Source organism: Antechinus flavipes, chromosome X (genome assembly GCF_016432865.1).
Source record: "Antechinus flavipes isolate AdamAnt ecotype Samford, QLD, Australia chromosome X, AdamAnt_v2, whole genome shotgun sequence".
Lineage (NCBI taxonomy): Eukaryota > Metazoa > Chordata > Mammalia > Dasyuromorphia > Dasyuridae > Antechinus > Antechinus flavipes.
The window spans coordinates 57708424-57725239 of NC_067404.1; the positions used below are offsets into that span (position 1 = coordinate 57708424).

Sequence of the window (16816 nt, forward strand, 5' to 3'; positions counted from 1 at the left end):
CCCTCATCACCACCACCTTCCATCTTGCCCTCTCTGCTAGCTCATTCCCTCCTGCCTATAGATATTCCCAGATCTCCCTCCACCTTTAAAAATCCTCATTTGAATCTCACTGTCCCCTCAAGCTACCCTCCCTCTATCTCTCCCTCTCACACCTACCTTCCTAAGAAAAACTGTCGAAACTCATCACTTCTGTTTCTTCTCTTCTCAGTCATTCCTTTCAACCTCATCACTCAAATAAAACTGTTCTTTCCAAAGTTCCCAATGATGTTTTAATTGCCAAATCCTCACCCTTCTCCATCTACCTGTTAGACACTCTCGCCTTCCCTCTCCTCCCGGATACTTTGTCTTCTCTGGTTTTTCTCGTGCTACTGCTGCCTCTTGCTTCTTCTCTTACCTGCTCAGTCTCCTTTGCTGTTCCTGTCTTCAAATGTGGTCATAGCCTAAATCTCTGTCCTAGGTCCTCTTCTGTTTTCACTCTGCATCCCTTGGTGACCTTATCAGATCCTGTGGATTGAATGCTCACGTCTACATCGATGATTACCACATCTACATCTCCTGTCTCTTTCCTGCTCTCAAAACCAACATCACCGATTGGTTATTATAATTTACAACCTGGTGTCTTATAAACATCTCAAATTCAACACGTCCAAAACTAAACTCGGGTACTCCTGTCCTTTTAAGCATCCAAGTCTGTCACCTCCGAGTCATCCTCAACTCTTCGTCACCCCATATATCACGTCATTTACTAAGTCTTGTCAATTCCAACATGACGACTGCCCTCGTAGCCAGATTTCTCCCTAATGATATAGTCTCCACATTAGGCTCCTTATCATCCCTCACCAAATTATTGAAATAGCTTCATTAGTCTCGCTGCCTCAAGTCTCCGCCCCTTTCCAATCCATCCTGCACAAAGTGATATCGCGAAACAACAGCTCCTGACCATCTTACTCTCTTGTTCAATAAATTGCAACGGCTCCCTATTTGCTTTAAGATCAAATACCAATTCCACTGCTTGGTATTTAGAGCCCTGCACAGCCTGAGTTCAACCTCCCTTCCAAGTCTCACTATGTATTTCCCTCTTGTCATACTCTGGAGTCTAGTTACCTGGACATCTTACTGTTGCTCGTGCTCTATTTCCCATCTCTATGACTCTGCACGGGCTTTCTGTTCCGCATGTCTCTTCTCGCCTCTGCCTTTTCAAAGTTGGTTAAGAAGTGGATCTAAGATCTCATCAGTATGAGAAATTCTGGATGAGGGAACTCCCTCTCTGATTGACACCCTCTCTGAAGCACAGCATCACAGAAAGTTGCCCAGAACTGAGAGGTTCGAGATGCCACAGTCAGGAAGTGACAGAGACAGAACTTGAACCCCCGTACTTCTTGGCTCTGAGGGCAGTTCTCTAGCCATTCTTGCCTATCCTTGAGATTACTTTCCAAGCTCAGTTCAAATGTTACTCCATATATGGGGCTTCCTGATCTGGCCTTGGAATTTACTCCTGCCTCAAACTTCATGCTTTTCCTTAGCCCCTTTTTGCTTGGCCCTCTGGAGAAATCCTGGCTCTAGACCAGTGAGGTCTCTGGTTTAAGCTGGTTAATTCTCCTGGTTCAGCTCCTTTCCCCAAGGAGGCGTGCCAGCTGGCTCCTTGTAGAGTACAGGAGAGGTGATTTCTTTTCTCAGAGAGAAGAGGAGGTCATGGAGATGCCCCTACTGGCCTTGGCTCCCCCTTGCCTAGATAACAGACTGGCTTATAAGCTAGTCTACTCTGAGTTGTCAGGATGATGTAAGGGGCCCTAGGCCTTTACCCTACTTCATAAAACTTCCCTAAACCATGCTGACAAGGAAGGCAAGGCGAGGTGTTAGCCAAACTTAATCCTTCCTCCAGCACGCTGCTCGGCACTCAGCAGACACTTAAAAAAACCCAACAAAACTTTCCTGGATTAAGTGTTTTCTTGAAGAGGACCCAAAAAAGGGTTTCCACAACTTCCCTTGGAAATATAATATGATGCACATTACAACTCTAGAAAACAAGAAACTTTTCCCTATGCCTAACCTGAAGTCTCTCACATGGGAAAACTGTTCTCTGCTGCCCAATGAGGAAGGGCAATTTCTAATCCCCTTTGTCATGCTTCCTCCTCCACCTTCAGAACTATAACTATGTGTCATGAGGAGAGCACAGAGCCAAATCTGGAACCACAGATTGGTTCTAGCACTAGAATTGACTTTGGAAACCATGGAGAGCAGCTCCCTCATTTTGCAGATGAGAAGAAACTAAGACAGTTATAAAAGCAAAGGAGCTGAGAAAGGATGAATTAAGAGAAGCATCACGTCTAAAACAAAGCAGGTAATGGTCTCTACTGTCATCCACTCTGGACAGACAACACTGAGAAGCCTGTGTTCAGCTCCGGGAGCTACATGTTAGGAAAAGGGTATCCAGAAGAGAGCAACCAGAAGTTGCCTCATCTTCATGTCTTCCTATGAGGATCAGATGAAGGCCCTGGGAATGCTTAGCCTCTAAGTGAAAAGGATGGGATTGGGGTACCAAAGGAAGAGAGGAAAGAGGAGCAGCCAATTATCTTTCCATTTTACAGTGCTACTAAGGGAGAGGGCAGGAGCTACATTCACAACGCAAAGAATTCCCACAGTCGTGAAATCAAAGGTCTTTGAGCTACTAAAAGGTTTTTGAGAAACTTCCCAGGAGTTTCCTGGCTCTATTAGATATTTTGCTGGGATGGAACATAATCCAGATGGGGTAGCCTCCTGCTAGCCACTCCCTGAGCCCGTGTATGGGCTCAGCCTCAACCTCCTATGACCGCCCCCCCCAGACAAGATCTGATTCATTCCCTCTATTTTGATTCATTCAACAGGCAGCAGATTTTAAGGAAACAAATTTGCTTCTCCCTCACGACAAAATTATGAAGATCACATATGGGATAAAGGGTTCTCGGAGATCACCCTTTTATTTTAAGATGACAAAACTGGGACCCAGAAAGGGTGACACAAGTGGAAGCAAAGCCAGGAACTCTAATCCAGGTATTCTGGCTTCAAATCCAATACAATTTCTGCTACCACAATGCTGGACAAATAGCTTCCCAAAGAGCCATCTGTAGTGCTATAGCTTCCTTATCTCCTAATGCCCTATAAATATAAGGTCTGCTTCCCAAGCCTGGTTTTTCTGTTCCCTCGACATCCCAGGGGATCATTTGATATGTGAGTCTTCAGTGGGATAGGCTAGATAAGAAGGCAGATGAGGCTGTGGCCTGCTGTTTCCCAGAAAGCTTTGCCCTCATTCCCGCCCCCTCCCCCTTCTTCACATGTATGTTCAGTTAGCATCTGACTTTGGCCTTGGCCTCATTAAACCCACAGCTGTTCTACCAAGGCCCTAATGAGCAGAGAAGCAGAGCTGGCTAGCTCACACCTTGTCATTATCTTTCTCTAAGAATCAGTTCATCTCTAGAGTCTCCAAACCCTTGCCCCAGCAGGGAATGGTGATCTGAGGTGACAGGTTGCCTAGTGCCCTAGGCCACATCACAACCAGAGGCCTCACTTGGTGGGGTGCAATTCAATTAAACAAACACTTGCCCGACACCTACTGTGTGCGGGGCGTTGTGGTAGGCACTGGGAGATATAGAAAGCCAAAATAAGACATGAATTCTGCCCTCATGGAGCTCACAAGGGATCCGGGGATAAACAGCTAGAAGAGACTTTAGAGATCACCCAGTCCTCTTTCCTCATTTTACAGAAAAGGAACTAAGACCCAGAGGAGGGAAATGACTTGCCAGAGGTCACACAGCCACTATCCAGAAGATTTCTGCCAGGCTATTCCCCCCCCCCCCCCCGCCCCACTGACTTCCTCATTAGACACTCACATTATTGAGAAACAATACAACTCCCAACCTGCCTGGCCTTCCTTTCCTTCTCTATTCCAAATTCTAAGGCAAAGTATTCATTTGCCTTTGAGATTCCCCCTCATTTCACTTTGACAACTAGTTCGTCCCCACTGATAAGGATCAGGTCTAGCACTGCTTCCACCTTGTAAAGAATCAAATTTTCATCAAGAAAAAAAAATCAAGAATTTATCAACCCCACTCTTCTTGACAGATGGATAATTTGAGCAGATTCCTGAGAGAGCATGTCTACCACGTATACTCCATCGTGCCCCTATTTCCCAAACTCCTTGGATAATCCCCCTTTCTGTCCAAGTGCTCCACAGATCACTGCCCGGTATCTGGGTTCTCCTTCTGTTAATCCTCATATTCAAATACCCTCCATCTTGGGTTCCCGATTTTAGTTAGCGGATGATAGGCTTAATATCATCAGCTATATTGTCCTGAGAAGGAAGCAGAGCTCTCTATGGTTTATGTCAATTCGACAAATCTTCACCTCGATGTACTTCAATAGGGAGTCGCTAATCATCACTCCTCTCTTCTTCCTGCTACGAGATCTTTCACCTGGGGGAGGGAGGATCCTTGTGGATTGTCATCATAATTCCTTTGAGTACAAGAAGCTACTTCCTCCTAAGAGGGCCTACTTCTTTCTGTGGGAAGAGCCCCAGACCTATCACTTAGCTACAAATAATTATTCGTTCACCACATCACATTCTTCGACCTTCCAATGATGTCATGGGTCAGGATTTTTCTCTCACTCTTGAAATCCGTTTTTTCCCCCTTCCAGCAGTGCTTCTTTCAGTCTTTTAAGAAGACTTTCTTCTCCCCAATAACCCAAAAAGTAGAGGGGCGTTCTGCCAATTCTTTTGTCTGCTCCAGGATGGAGAATGACATATCTAACTTGGTATTTGCTTGATAGGTATATATAGACGGTCCTTGAACCGGTGACCTAGGAAACCAAGCCCTCGTGTGCCCGAGTAGGGGAAAATTGCCAGGTACTCAGCCTAAATATAACCCACTGCTCTGTCTTCCTATTAATTCTGGGGATTGTTGGCTGGTGCTACAGCGAACCAGACTTTGTGTGGAACTTGGGGAAAGGTCATCTTTCACTTCCCAGTACTGCCAGAGGCATTGATCGAACGGCCATATGTATGTATCCAAAAATTGGGAGGGACCTCAGGCCATCTAGTCCAATCTGAGCTGATAAAGAATCCCTTAATAATTAGGGGGACTATCTAGGTAGGACTTGCCGGGCTGAGAGGAGAATTTTCTTTTATGGGCTCCAATGACTCCTTTATGTGTCTTCTGCACATTCTGGGGGAGAAAGAAAGGATATCTCGAAAGCAATATGCATTATTTCAAGAGCTTGTATCCATGTCTGTAGAGCCCAAGAAATAAACTATGATTGGGCTATATCGGGAAATTTCCCAAAGGCAATTTGAGGACAGGGTAATATGAACCAAAGAGAGAATTTGGTAGGAGGAGGCTATCCTCCAAGATCGAACCTGCTCCATGTAAGCTAGGGTGCTAGCTTAAGCCATGAGTTTAAAAAAAGGAACACAGAGAGATCATCTGGGGAGAAGAAAGAAAGAAGGTGAGGGTGTGGGGCATAGGGCTAGAGGAGAGAAGTTGTGGGAGAGCTATTAAGAGAAGTGTAATCCAAAGACAACAAAGAAGAACACGGGAACTGCCACATAGCTGTGGGAGATTTCGGAACATCGACTTGTAGGTGGGCCAATGGGCAAAGCTGCATGCCATTCTCCAGCAGCAGGAGGAAGGAAGGTGGGTGGGGAGAGTACCTGGGGTCGGGGTTTGGTAAGGCATGAGCAGCAAGAGGACAAAGGGTGCTGCAAGAGATTCAAGGAGAGAAGTTGGGAATAGCTGAACTGGGAGGGAAAGGGAGGGGGAGAGAGAGAGAGAGGATAGGGCTATAGTCCAGGGACTAGGAGCCACAAGGAGGTGAAGTAACAACAACAACATAGCTAGCACTTATATATAATGCTTGAATGTTTTCAAAATACTTTTCAAAATTCTACCTCATTTGATCCTCACAGCAACTACGTGAGGTAAAGGCTATTATTATCCTCATTTTACAGATAAGAAAACTGAGAATGAAAGAGGTCCAGGGTCACACACCTAGTATGTTCTAAAGGAAGGTTTGAACTCAAGAATTCCCAATTCCAAATCCATTATGGCACTTCGTTACCCAGAAGAACAGGGTCAGAAGGAGCAAAGCTGAGAGAAAGATGGAATGGCAGGAAACTCTCACCCTACCCTCTCTTCCTGCCTTTGCATGACCTGTCCCCTAACCCTGAACACATTCCCTCCTCATTTCTACCTAGTGAAGTCTTCTTTTCTTTTAAGTCCCGGTTCAGATCCCTCTTCAAGAAGCCTTCTCCAGTCTCCCCAGGTGTAGGTTCTCTTTCCTCCAATATCGCTAGAGCTCTCTGTCTGGATTTTCCCTTTGCCTTCATCATCACACTCTACCTTATAATCAGCCCCTCAGATTAGATTGTCAAGTCACCTGTAAGATCTCCAGCTGCTCTAAATCCAGTAGTTCACCAACGCTCTCCACTTAGCAAGGCTGATTGTTCATTTGGGTGAGTGGAAGGCAGAAGTGGCTATAACACCGGCTTGGGATCGGGAGACTGGGCTGTGCCATCAACTTTCTATGGCATCTCCAGAAACCCCTCCTATCTGGGAAGTGGGGAGGTGGACAAGATGCTCTTTACAAATCCCTCTCAGTTCTCATAAGCTATGTGATAAGCCTCAAAATCCCTCCCAGATCTAACATCCTCTGTCTATTCTCCGCCCCTTCCCAATCTGGATCTCTCCTGTTCCAAGTTCCCTTCCGGCTCTGGCGCTCACGTCCTTAGGTCCCTTCCAGCTCTGACATTCTCCGTCCTGGGAAGGTTCCTTTCATTTCTGCCATTCTCTGTCCCGAAGGAAATGCCTAGATCCATCTTTCTGCGGTCTAAGGTCAGTCTCACTTCCTACCATTCTGAGTTCCAGGAGCCCTCTAAGTTCTGACTTTCCATGTTCTGAGTTCCAGCTCTACCATCCTCTGATCTAAAGTCTGCCTCCCACCCCCAGCTTTGACAAACATTTTATTCTAAGAGATGAGCATTTCCCTTGAGGCTCTTGCTCTCTTGGAGTATGTGGCCCTTGATTTTTACTCTTATTAATTAGGGGCTTGCCATCTAATAAAAAAGTGTGACAGCTCAGGCCAATTGAGTAGTAAGCTCAGGAGCAGAGGTCAGGACACTCTCCAAGAATCCCAACCATCCCCACTCTCACCACAGGCTTCAGCCTGGACCCCTAGGCCTCTCTGTCCTGCTGCTCTGGGTCCCATGTCACGGATGGGACTTCAGCACGGCTCCGGCTCCAGCTGTTGTTCCAGCTGCTAAGCGACGGCCACAGATGAGCTGACCTCCAACCGGGCTCTGGACGCTTACCCATCAAAACCATCTACAGCTTGCAGAAGGGTAAATCAAGTCAAGACACCACAACTGCCCCTTTACTAATACTTTACTAATACAGGGTACAGCAGCCATCTCTCAATCATCTGTGGTCCCAGAATAATCCAAAACCTTCTTCAAATAGTCCCAACCTCTTCCACCCACTCCTAACTTTGACCAGAGCAGCTAATCAGGAGGTTCAGTGGTTTGATGTAATTTATCTTTTCTTTCCTTCACCCTGATCCTCTGCTGACAAGAGGTGGCACTGAGCTGTGTAGGGGGCGGCAGGAGGGAGAGAAAAAGCAAAGGGGAAAATGGGCTAGATGATTTCCAATGTTTTGTCCAGCTGGTATGTCCTGTATTCTAAGGTCCCTCCCATCTCTAACATTCTCGGTTCTCCGGTCTCTTACAACTCTGACATTCTCTGTCTTAAGGCCCTTTCCAGCTGGGCCATTTTCTGTCCGAGGGTCTCCTCCAGTTCCGCCAGTCTCTGGGCCAAGATCCCTTCCAGCTCGGACAATCTCTGTTCTAAGATCCCTTCCAGCTCGGACATTATCTGTTCCGAGACACCCTCTACCTCTGACATTCTCTGTTCTAAGATCTCTTCCAGCTCTGATATTCTCTGTTCCAAGACATCTCCCAGCTCTGACATTCTCTGTTCTAAGATCCCTTCCATCAATGACATTTCTTGTTCAGGGACCTCTTCCATCTCTGATATTCTCTCTTCCAAAGTGCCTCCCAATGCCAACATTCTCTGTTCTAAGATCTCTCCCAGTGTCGACATTTTCTCTTCAAAGGTCCCTCCCAGCTCCGAAAACGTATTCTCTAAGGTCTCTTCCAGCCCTGACAATTTTTGCTCCAAGATATGTTCCAACTCTGTCATTTTCTGTTCTAAGTTCCCTCCCAGCTCTGTCATTCTCTGTTCTAAGATCCCTCCCAGCCCTGACATTCCATCTTCTAAGGCCCCTCTCAGCCCTGACATTCTCTGTTCCAATACCCTTTTCAGTTCTGACATTCTCTGTTCTAAGACCCCTTCCAGTTCTGACAGTTTCTGTTCTAAGGTCTTTCCCAGATCTGACAATCTGGGTCCCAAAATTCCTTCCAGGTATAACATTCTCTGTCTTAAAAACCCTTCCAGGTCTGCCATTCTTCGTTCTAAAAGTTCTCCCAGCTTGCGGAGCCTGTGTTCTAAAGTCCCTTCCAGCTCTGACATTCCCTGTTCTAAGGTTCCTCCCAGTTTGGGTATTCTCTGTTTTAAAGTCTCTTTCAGCTCTGACACCCTCTGTTCCAAAGTCCCTTTCAGTCCTAACAGTTTCCATTCTAAGGTTTTTCCGAGCACAGACATTCCCTGTTCTAAGGCCATTTGTAAATCTGAAAATCTGTGTTCTAAGTTGCCTCTCAGCTCTGACATTCTCTGTATGAAAACCCCCTCCAAATATGACATTCTCTGCTCCGAGGCCCCTTTAGCTCTGGAATTCTATGGCCTACCACTAATGATCAATGTATGGTTCTGTATCTGGAAAATACGGCAACTGACCTGACAAAATTAGGTCCAACCACCCATATTTACTTTGACTCCCAACCCTTAGAATTATCCCGTCTCCTGCCGTCAAGTACTCTTGCAAGAGAAGGGCAGAGGCCGGACCTGGAACGGGAGTAGGTGTTACTCACTCTTCCCCAATGATCCCACCTTCCCGGAGCTGGGGTGGTTCTGTGTGCTCTGTCTGCTCTGTTGTCTCTTCCTCTCTTCTTGATTTGGTCTTTAGGTAGGTCAAGGAGAGTGCCGAAAGGCCACAGACAAGGAGAGCAGGTTGAGGAAGGCAACTGTGAAGAGAAGGAGGCTGGTCAACATCCCATACTGGATACAGCTCTACTGGAACAGTTGGGAGACAGTAGAAAGAGTCCTTGGGATGGGGTCAAAGGTCCTACCTCCACGTCCCAGCTCCATTAACTTGCTAATCGTGTTCCATGGCTAGAACCAAAATGCCTACCGAAACACTACTTAAATCCTTGAAGGCCTCCAAAGTTCAGGGAGCCAAGAGAACGCATTATATGTCCCTTTCCAAGTTTTCAAAAATATTGGTAGACCTGACATCAGGAAGACAAATTCAAATCCGGCCTCAGACACTTACTAGTTATGTGACCCTGAGCAAGTCATTTTACCAATGTCTCAGTTTCTTCATCTGGAAAATGGGGATAATAATAGCACTCATCACTCCCAGGGTCGCTGTGAGGATCAAACGAGCTCATATTTACCAGATGCTTTGCAGATCTTAAAGCACTATGTAAATATTAGCTACTGACAATTCTGTTATTCCATTTGTTTTTTCTTTCTTGCCCCCTTCTATTGGGGTTAATCAGGGGAGTTCAGTAATCAACTTAATGAGGTAACAAGGTTGGCAATGAGACTCGTTCAGGTCTCACTGAGAATGAGTACCGAAGGGTCACATGACCACCGAGATGAAAGACTAGATATTTCCCCCAATCCTCACACCTCTCCAAATAGTCATCACGGACGACAGAGAAAATGTTACGGAAGCTAAAAATCTAGTGAACTAACAGCAGACGACGCTAATCTGGAAGCCCCCAACTCGGTCATCGGGCACCCTCTTTCCCATGACCCACGAGGCAATAATATAGAACCTGTTTGGAATAGGGAGCTCAAAATAAGTACCTGAGAAATGTTGATTCCATGACGAATAGAGAAACTGAAGCAGGACTATAATGTCCGCGAATGAAAGAAAAGGGAGGGTAGAGAAATACTGAAGACAATGAAAGAAAGAATGTTTTTGGGAAAAAAGCACAGAAAAGGAAACTTTGAAAAAAATGAAAGAACATGTCGAAGGAGAGAGGAGGAAGGATTACTCTACTACTTAACTGGAAGGGAAAAACAAGAGGGGAAGAATTAATAACCAGATTTTAAAAAGAAGGAAAAAAGAAATAATAAAGTCAACAAACCCAGAATTAGCTAAAGGGGAAACAAAGAGGCGGGAGTGGGGTGACGGTGGGAGTGAGGGGTGGGGAATGGCTCATATATGAGAGAATCAGTAAGAACAGATTTGCTTTAAAGGAGAGGCTAATGGGATTAGGGGACAGAGTTGCTAGGCCTGGAGTCGGGAAGTCCTGAGTTCAAATCTAACTTCAGGTACTTGCTAGCTATAGGACTCTGAGCAAGTCACCACCTCGTTTGCCTTAATCCACTGGAGAAGGAAACAGCAAACCACTCTAGTATCTTTACCAAGAAAACCCCAGAGACAGTTATGGTCCCTGGGTTCATGAAAAGTTAGACATCACTCAACAACAACAACAAGATAAAATGAGTGAAGAGACAAAATAACTTCTTTACAAAAGACGGGGGAAAATTCTAATTTGGTGATGATGGAGCAACACTGACAAATCACTATTAGAGACAAATGGAGGAAAATCTAAACCTGACTCTCCTACCTTTAAATATAAATGCATTACACAATCTAAGAAAACAACAACAACAAAAGGGATGATGGATTAGAGAAGAAAACAAAACTCCACAAGCTGTAGCCTACAAGAAGTACACCTCAAACTCAAAAGATATATACAGAATCAAAATTAGGGGCTGAAACAAAACTTACTGTGAATCAAGTGAACCCAAAGAAAGCAAGAACTGAAATCATGCTATCAGATGGAGAATAAGTGAATGAATCTCAGTAATTGGAGATGCTGTGGTTTGCCTAGATTGTTTGTGGGCCAGAGTCATCCCTTTATTCTGGGCTTTAAAGGCATTTTTGTTTCAGACTGGGATTTATTTGTCCATCTTCCCCTTTCTGTGCAGAGTTCAACATCCCGAGGTTTGAATGTAGCCTTGGGTCCCATGGGAGGACCCACGTATTGGCAAAGCCTCTCGAAGAGCTATTCTCTCCTCTGCTCCAAGAATGGGAACATTTCAGTTGAAGAAATAGGAGCAGCTCTAACAGCGGTGTAAGTGGGATCAACAGTTCCCAGATCCTGAAGAGGCAGAGGTCCGGGTGCAGGGCGATGGCATGTGTTCTCAAACACATGGACCCAGGAGAAGGGAACTATATAGCCTTAGCATGGAAGACACTGAACTGTGGCCTCTTGGAGAGAGGGGGTGAAATTTTCTGGACAATGGAAGATTCCTAAAGAGTTCCGTGACTGAATTAGAGTGAGAAATTAGAAGGGTAAGGAGGTGGCGGAAAAGACGGTTTCTGGGGAGTGCTGGTCCCTAGGAGTGGAGAAGAAGATTTTGCTCAAATCCCCCTGCAGCTGAAGGCACAGTGGGTGAATAAAGCTATGGGAATGGGAATAGAAAGAGAGGCAGAAAAAACTGGAACTTTGCCCTACCCTGCTATCATTAATTATTTGTATGGTACAGGTCTTATGGAAGGGAGCTGCCTCTTTCTAAACTCCCAATTAGTTTTGCTTAGGGGTAGTCCAAGCATTCAAAAAAATCATAAAATGAGTATCCAACTGGATCTCTAGGGGTAAGAGTAGGCCTTGTAAAAATGATGGGAGATTGCCCGTCGGGCACAACTATGAGTCTAGGGGTCTAGATGGAAAGACTTGGAGAAAGGTGGAACTCACTAGATACACACAAGAATTTTGCGGCTCACTATGGGGCTAGTATGATTCTTTTATGTTGTTTTTATCTTTTTTTATGGAGAGGAGTAAGATCTGTCCTATACCAGTATGCACTGGTTCCCTGAATGCTTTTATAGGAGCTGAGAAACCTTTTTATCTACTTGGTGAAGACCTAGACACAAGCTACATTTTAATTCTATTCCAAGAATCCCCAAAAGGAATTCTTGAGTGGAAGCAAAATGAGCCAAAGAGTATAATTTCAAAGGGGGAGAAGGAAGGTTGACACATCCTCAATTCTGAACTCTGGTCATGTAAGTCCAGAGCTTAAGCTAGTGATCTATGAGCTAAATTTCTTTTCTTTCTTTCATTCTGGTTCTATTGCTATGGCTTTGCATCACCTCCTATCTGTCTTTTCTATATTTCATTATATGCTTCACATTTATTTTTAACAGCAACATCATTTATATTCCTTTATACTGCTACATTTTTACTTAAAGTCATTTTCTAATAATTAGACACACAATCTATTTCCAATTTTTGACTATTACCAAAAACCTAGGGATGTTTCTACAAATATAGTTCCTCTTAATGACCTTTTCAGGGTAAAGTGCTAGCAAGAGAATCACTCAGTCAAAGGTAGGATCAGTTCTGTGACTTTATACTAAACATCAGGTTACTCTCCACAATGCTCATCTTAATCCACAATCCCAACAACACTATCTATGAACAAATGCTTCCCTGCAGGCCTACCCAATTTTGTCATTCTAGTATCAACTTCTTCATTTTATGGAGACAGGACTCAATGGAGGGAAATGATTTTCCTAAGATTATCTAGCTAGTAAGTAGCCAAATCGGGTCCTCTGACTCCAAATCCAGGACTTCTGATGTCATGCAATCAATATGGAGGCATCTGATTGGCTTTGTTTTCATTTTCTTAGTACAAAACCTATGATCAAGTACAGCCTGAGCCCTGTAGGTCCCCTGCTGAGCCACCATTATTCCAATTCTTAGCCACCTAACTACGCAAAGCCCATGTACTTTGCCCAGATTCTTTAATTGGTCCCAGCCTACTCTGCCCAATTAGGTACTATACCTTTTGCTTTGGACTTATACAATTCTCCATACTCCGAGTGGAAGCTACAAAATGAATGCTCTACTGGGGATACCGTAGAGGGCAAAGAAGCACAGCTTAGTGTTGGACCTGATATCAGAAGGCCCAGTCTGGAGTACCGGCTCTGTTGTTTACTTTGTAATCCGGGGCCAGCCCTTCAATCTCCCTAGCCTCCAGTCTCTTCTGCAACATCACCAGAAGGTTGGGCCAAATGAGCTCTAAAGTTCCTCCTAGTTTTAACATTTTGTGTTTCTGGAGTCCTGCATTCATTGAATGAGAGGTGCATCTAGATGTCCCTTCCAACGAGAAGATTCTATGATTTCAAGGATAAATTCTGGTTCGCCCTGAGCTCCGACAAGGACCTAGCTGTTCTGAGTCCTGACCGCATCTAACCGGCTTAGCTGCATGACCACCTGTTGTAAATGGTCACCATTTTATCTTCTCGGCCCAGGCTGTTGGCACTGAACTGTGAGGACAGGCCTGTGGAGGGTGCCTCCTGTCACTGGCAGCGTGTCATGTTTAGGGCCTAAGGTTCTGCCATCTCTGTCAGCCTGACACTCCGGGGAAATAACCCTTTAATCCAGTTCTGTGTGTTTCATTTACTGTAGCGTTAGCCAGTTCAGAGATGTTATGAAAGACATCCCCAGGGAGACTTCAGACTTCAAAAACATCCCGAGTTTGAACTTCATCTGACTACTCCAAAAGGCTATGGTAACAACGGATGATCTTTTAGACATTTCACATGCCAACAACTGTTAGGCCTGATAATGTCATGCCAAATTAGAATGCTTGCCTCTTGAGAGCTTGGGGAGGGAGTGGTAATGTGTGTGTTTCTTTTAATTAAAAGCATCTGTCAATGCTAATGACCCAATATAAAAATCAATAACTTACAAAGGTGTAAAAATAATGGTGACTGCTGGAGGGCCCGTGAGGTCACGGAGGAGAGGAAGGGCAAGGGAGATATGGCTACAAAATCTAAATCAGCATTGTTCAAAACATCCAACCTAGACCTATAGGTTTAGATCTGGAAGAAACCTTAGAGATGCTTTGTCCAGGAGGATTCAAGGACTGAAACCCTTTCAAGGTTTACAAGATCAAAACTGTTTTCATAATAATGCAAACATGTCTTAATTTCTAATAAAAGAAATATCCATAGGCACGACCCACATAAACCAAAGCTCTCTGAGGGGTCCTCAGTAACTTTTACTAGTGTAAAGTGAGATTGCAAAGGTTGAGAAGCATTCCTCTAGTCCAGTCTCTTCATTCTATACGTGAAAAACTTGGGGCCTGAAGAGATCAGGTGATCTGCCCAGAGTCAAAAGGCAGAGGTAGGACTTGAAATGGGGACAATGAGCATGAGCCAACATTCCTTCTACTGCAATGTGTACTCTCTCATCCATAAAACGAGGAGAACCAACCCGATGATTCTAGCAGGAAGACAGCATACAAAAGCAAACCGGAAAGGGAACAGAGCGGGGAGGAAGATAGCCACCTGAGGGCATGGTGAAAAAGTCCAGAGGCTTAGGAGCAGGTACATAGATATGGAAGCACCCCTTCCGGGTTACCTCCCGAACTTAGCACGCACAAGGGGTATTTCCAAATCTACTTAAAATATGCTTCTCTAAAACCCACAAGTTCCCACCAATGAATTTACCTTTAATAATCAGCAGGTAGGAAAAACTAGCTAATGGCAATAGTACAAAAGAGCACCAGAATTGGAAAGAGGAGGCCCCAGGTGGACCTGACTTAACAGTTGTGAGTTGGGCCATCCTGGGTAAGTCATTTCCCTTCTTGAACCTTCAGCATAAAATGGGAACAAAGGTATTTGCACTCCTTATCTAACGGGATATAAGGAAAACACTCGATTCTATCCAATTCCACAAACATGTACGATCTACCTTTTATGTGCAATACACAGAGTGCGGGCCTTAAAGTTCTAGAAGAATGGCAATTAAGGTTATTCCCTGTTTTGCCTTCAGCAAGAGAATTTGATCATTGATCAGAATTTAAGCAATGCCTCTTCTAGAAGAGGAGCGGGATGGTGAGGTGACTAGAGCCTGCTCGGGAGAGAAGTTTTCCTCAGCTTCAAGGTCTTCTTCTGACACATTCAGGCCATGTGACCCCGAGGAACTACGGCCACGCTCCTGCTCTAGAAATGACTGTGAGATTCCAAGTTAGCAAGAAGGTACTGCCCTGCCCCGGGAGCACCTCAGTCAGTCCTCCTCATCTCACAGGAGTTCCCTGTGCTAATGAAATCCCAAATCCACTTCCTCTCCCTATCAGTTCTAATAAGGATGCCTCACACCCAGAGAGCTTTAGCCTTTCACTGGCCATTATCTGCTGTGAGCCTTACAGCAACTCCATGACAAATGGAGAAAGAAAGCTTTTATTAACGGTTTACTCTATGCTGGGCACTAGGGATACAAAGAGAAGCAAGCAAGACAGTCCCTCCCCTCGAGGCACTTCCATTCTAATGGTAGATGACAACACATTAGGAAGAATTGGAATGGGGGAAGCCTCAGTGGTGGACTGGTGTGGAGATGACGGGAAAAGGTTTGGAGGCCTGGTTCCCGGGAACTGGCAAGAGAAGTAGGAAGCCTACCTATCAGAGCAGGGCAACTCACAAAAAGAAGCCCACAGGAGATGGAGCGTACACTCCACTGGGTATGTTGTAGATAGCATGCTAAGGAAATGGTCTGGAAAGGGAGCTGACACCCGGTTCCAGAGAGGAGAAGGGGAAAACCCATCCCGAGGAGCCAAGGGGGGCAGGGACACAGTCCCTGGCTTAGAAAGGTATGAGATGAGATGAGAAAACTGAGATGTAACAGAATCAACTGGCTTGCTCGACACTAGTTAATGGCAAAGAATGGCCCCGAAACCAGGACTCTGGATTGCTGGTCCAACTCTTTTTCCATTAATCTCACTGCCTCGATTCAGAAGAAAAATCTGAACGGTGGCAATATTAGAGGCAGGAGGTTGATGCTTAGGGTGCAACACCTGGTTGGGGAGGGGCGCAGGGGGCAGGGCATTGGTAGAGTGCAACAAGAGAGCCGTTTTAGTATTTGTTTTAGGAAATGAGTATATTTTTAATGTCAGAACACCCCCCTCTCTGCGGCCTGTGGGGTTTTATTTGGGGACAAATCAAGTTGGAAGTGTTACAAAGAAGGCTGGAAGCCTCAGGTGGACAGGGAGCCACAGGGGGCTGTGATTTTCAAGCCTTACCTGGGGTTTCCAAATACCCGGGTCCCCACTTTGCATTTGAAAGCAGCTGAAACAGTGCGATCTCATTTGATGCCTGGAACAGAAGGCATGATTTTGACTTCAAAGATTTTCTGCTTGGCGAACTCCACGCCAAAGGACTAAATTAAATCCACACAACGCTAGGGTGAGCAATGATTTAACCGTTAAAGCGCCAGAGAAACTCAAGATGGCTGCATATCCCTGCCTACAGGCAGGCCGGCCGACAGAAGAAACAGTGAAGGGAAGTCCCATTTCTCCATTGCTTTCTTCACAGAGAAACATATGAAACGGGAGATCCGTACGAGAGGATCTGTCCCGGCTTTGCAACCTTTTACCTTCTTTACCCTGCCAAGTCCCTTCCTCTCTACAGAGAAGGCCTGATTCCCCTTCTATAAAATGAAGCTCTGCGATTACAAGCTCTCTGAGGGCACAACTAGCAAGAAAGCCCACGATCATCTCCAGGACTGAGGCTCAAAGGGATTAAAGAATTGGCTCCCCTACATCCAGCAGGGATGAAGCAAAGCCAAGACTCAAACCCAGGACTTGAA

The 16816-nt window shown here is 45.3% G+C and overlaps 1 protein-coding gene across 1 annotated transcript in view; it reads right to left on the reverse strand.

Moving 5' to 3' along the window:
* Positions 1-7342: 7342 nt before the first annotated feature.
* Positions 7343-16816, reverse strand: part of LOC127542520 (myosin-11-like) — a 158753-nt gene continuing 149279 nt past the window's right edge. The window contains exon 6 of the mRNA XM_051968183.1: positions 7343-9166. Coding sequence (XP_051824143.1) covers positions 7749-8786 — 1038 coding nt within the window. The 5' untranslated portion in view covers positions 8787-9166 and the 3' untranslated portion in view covers positions 7343-7748. The remainder of the gene's footprint in view (positions 9167-16816) is intronic.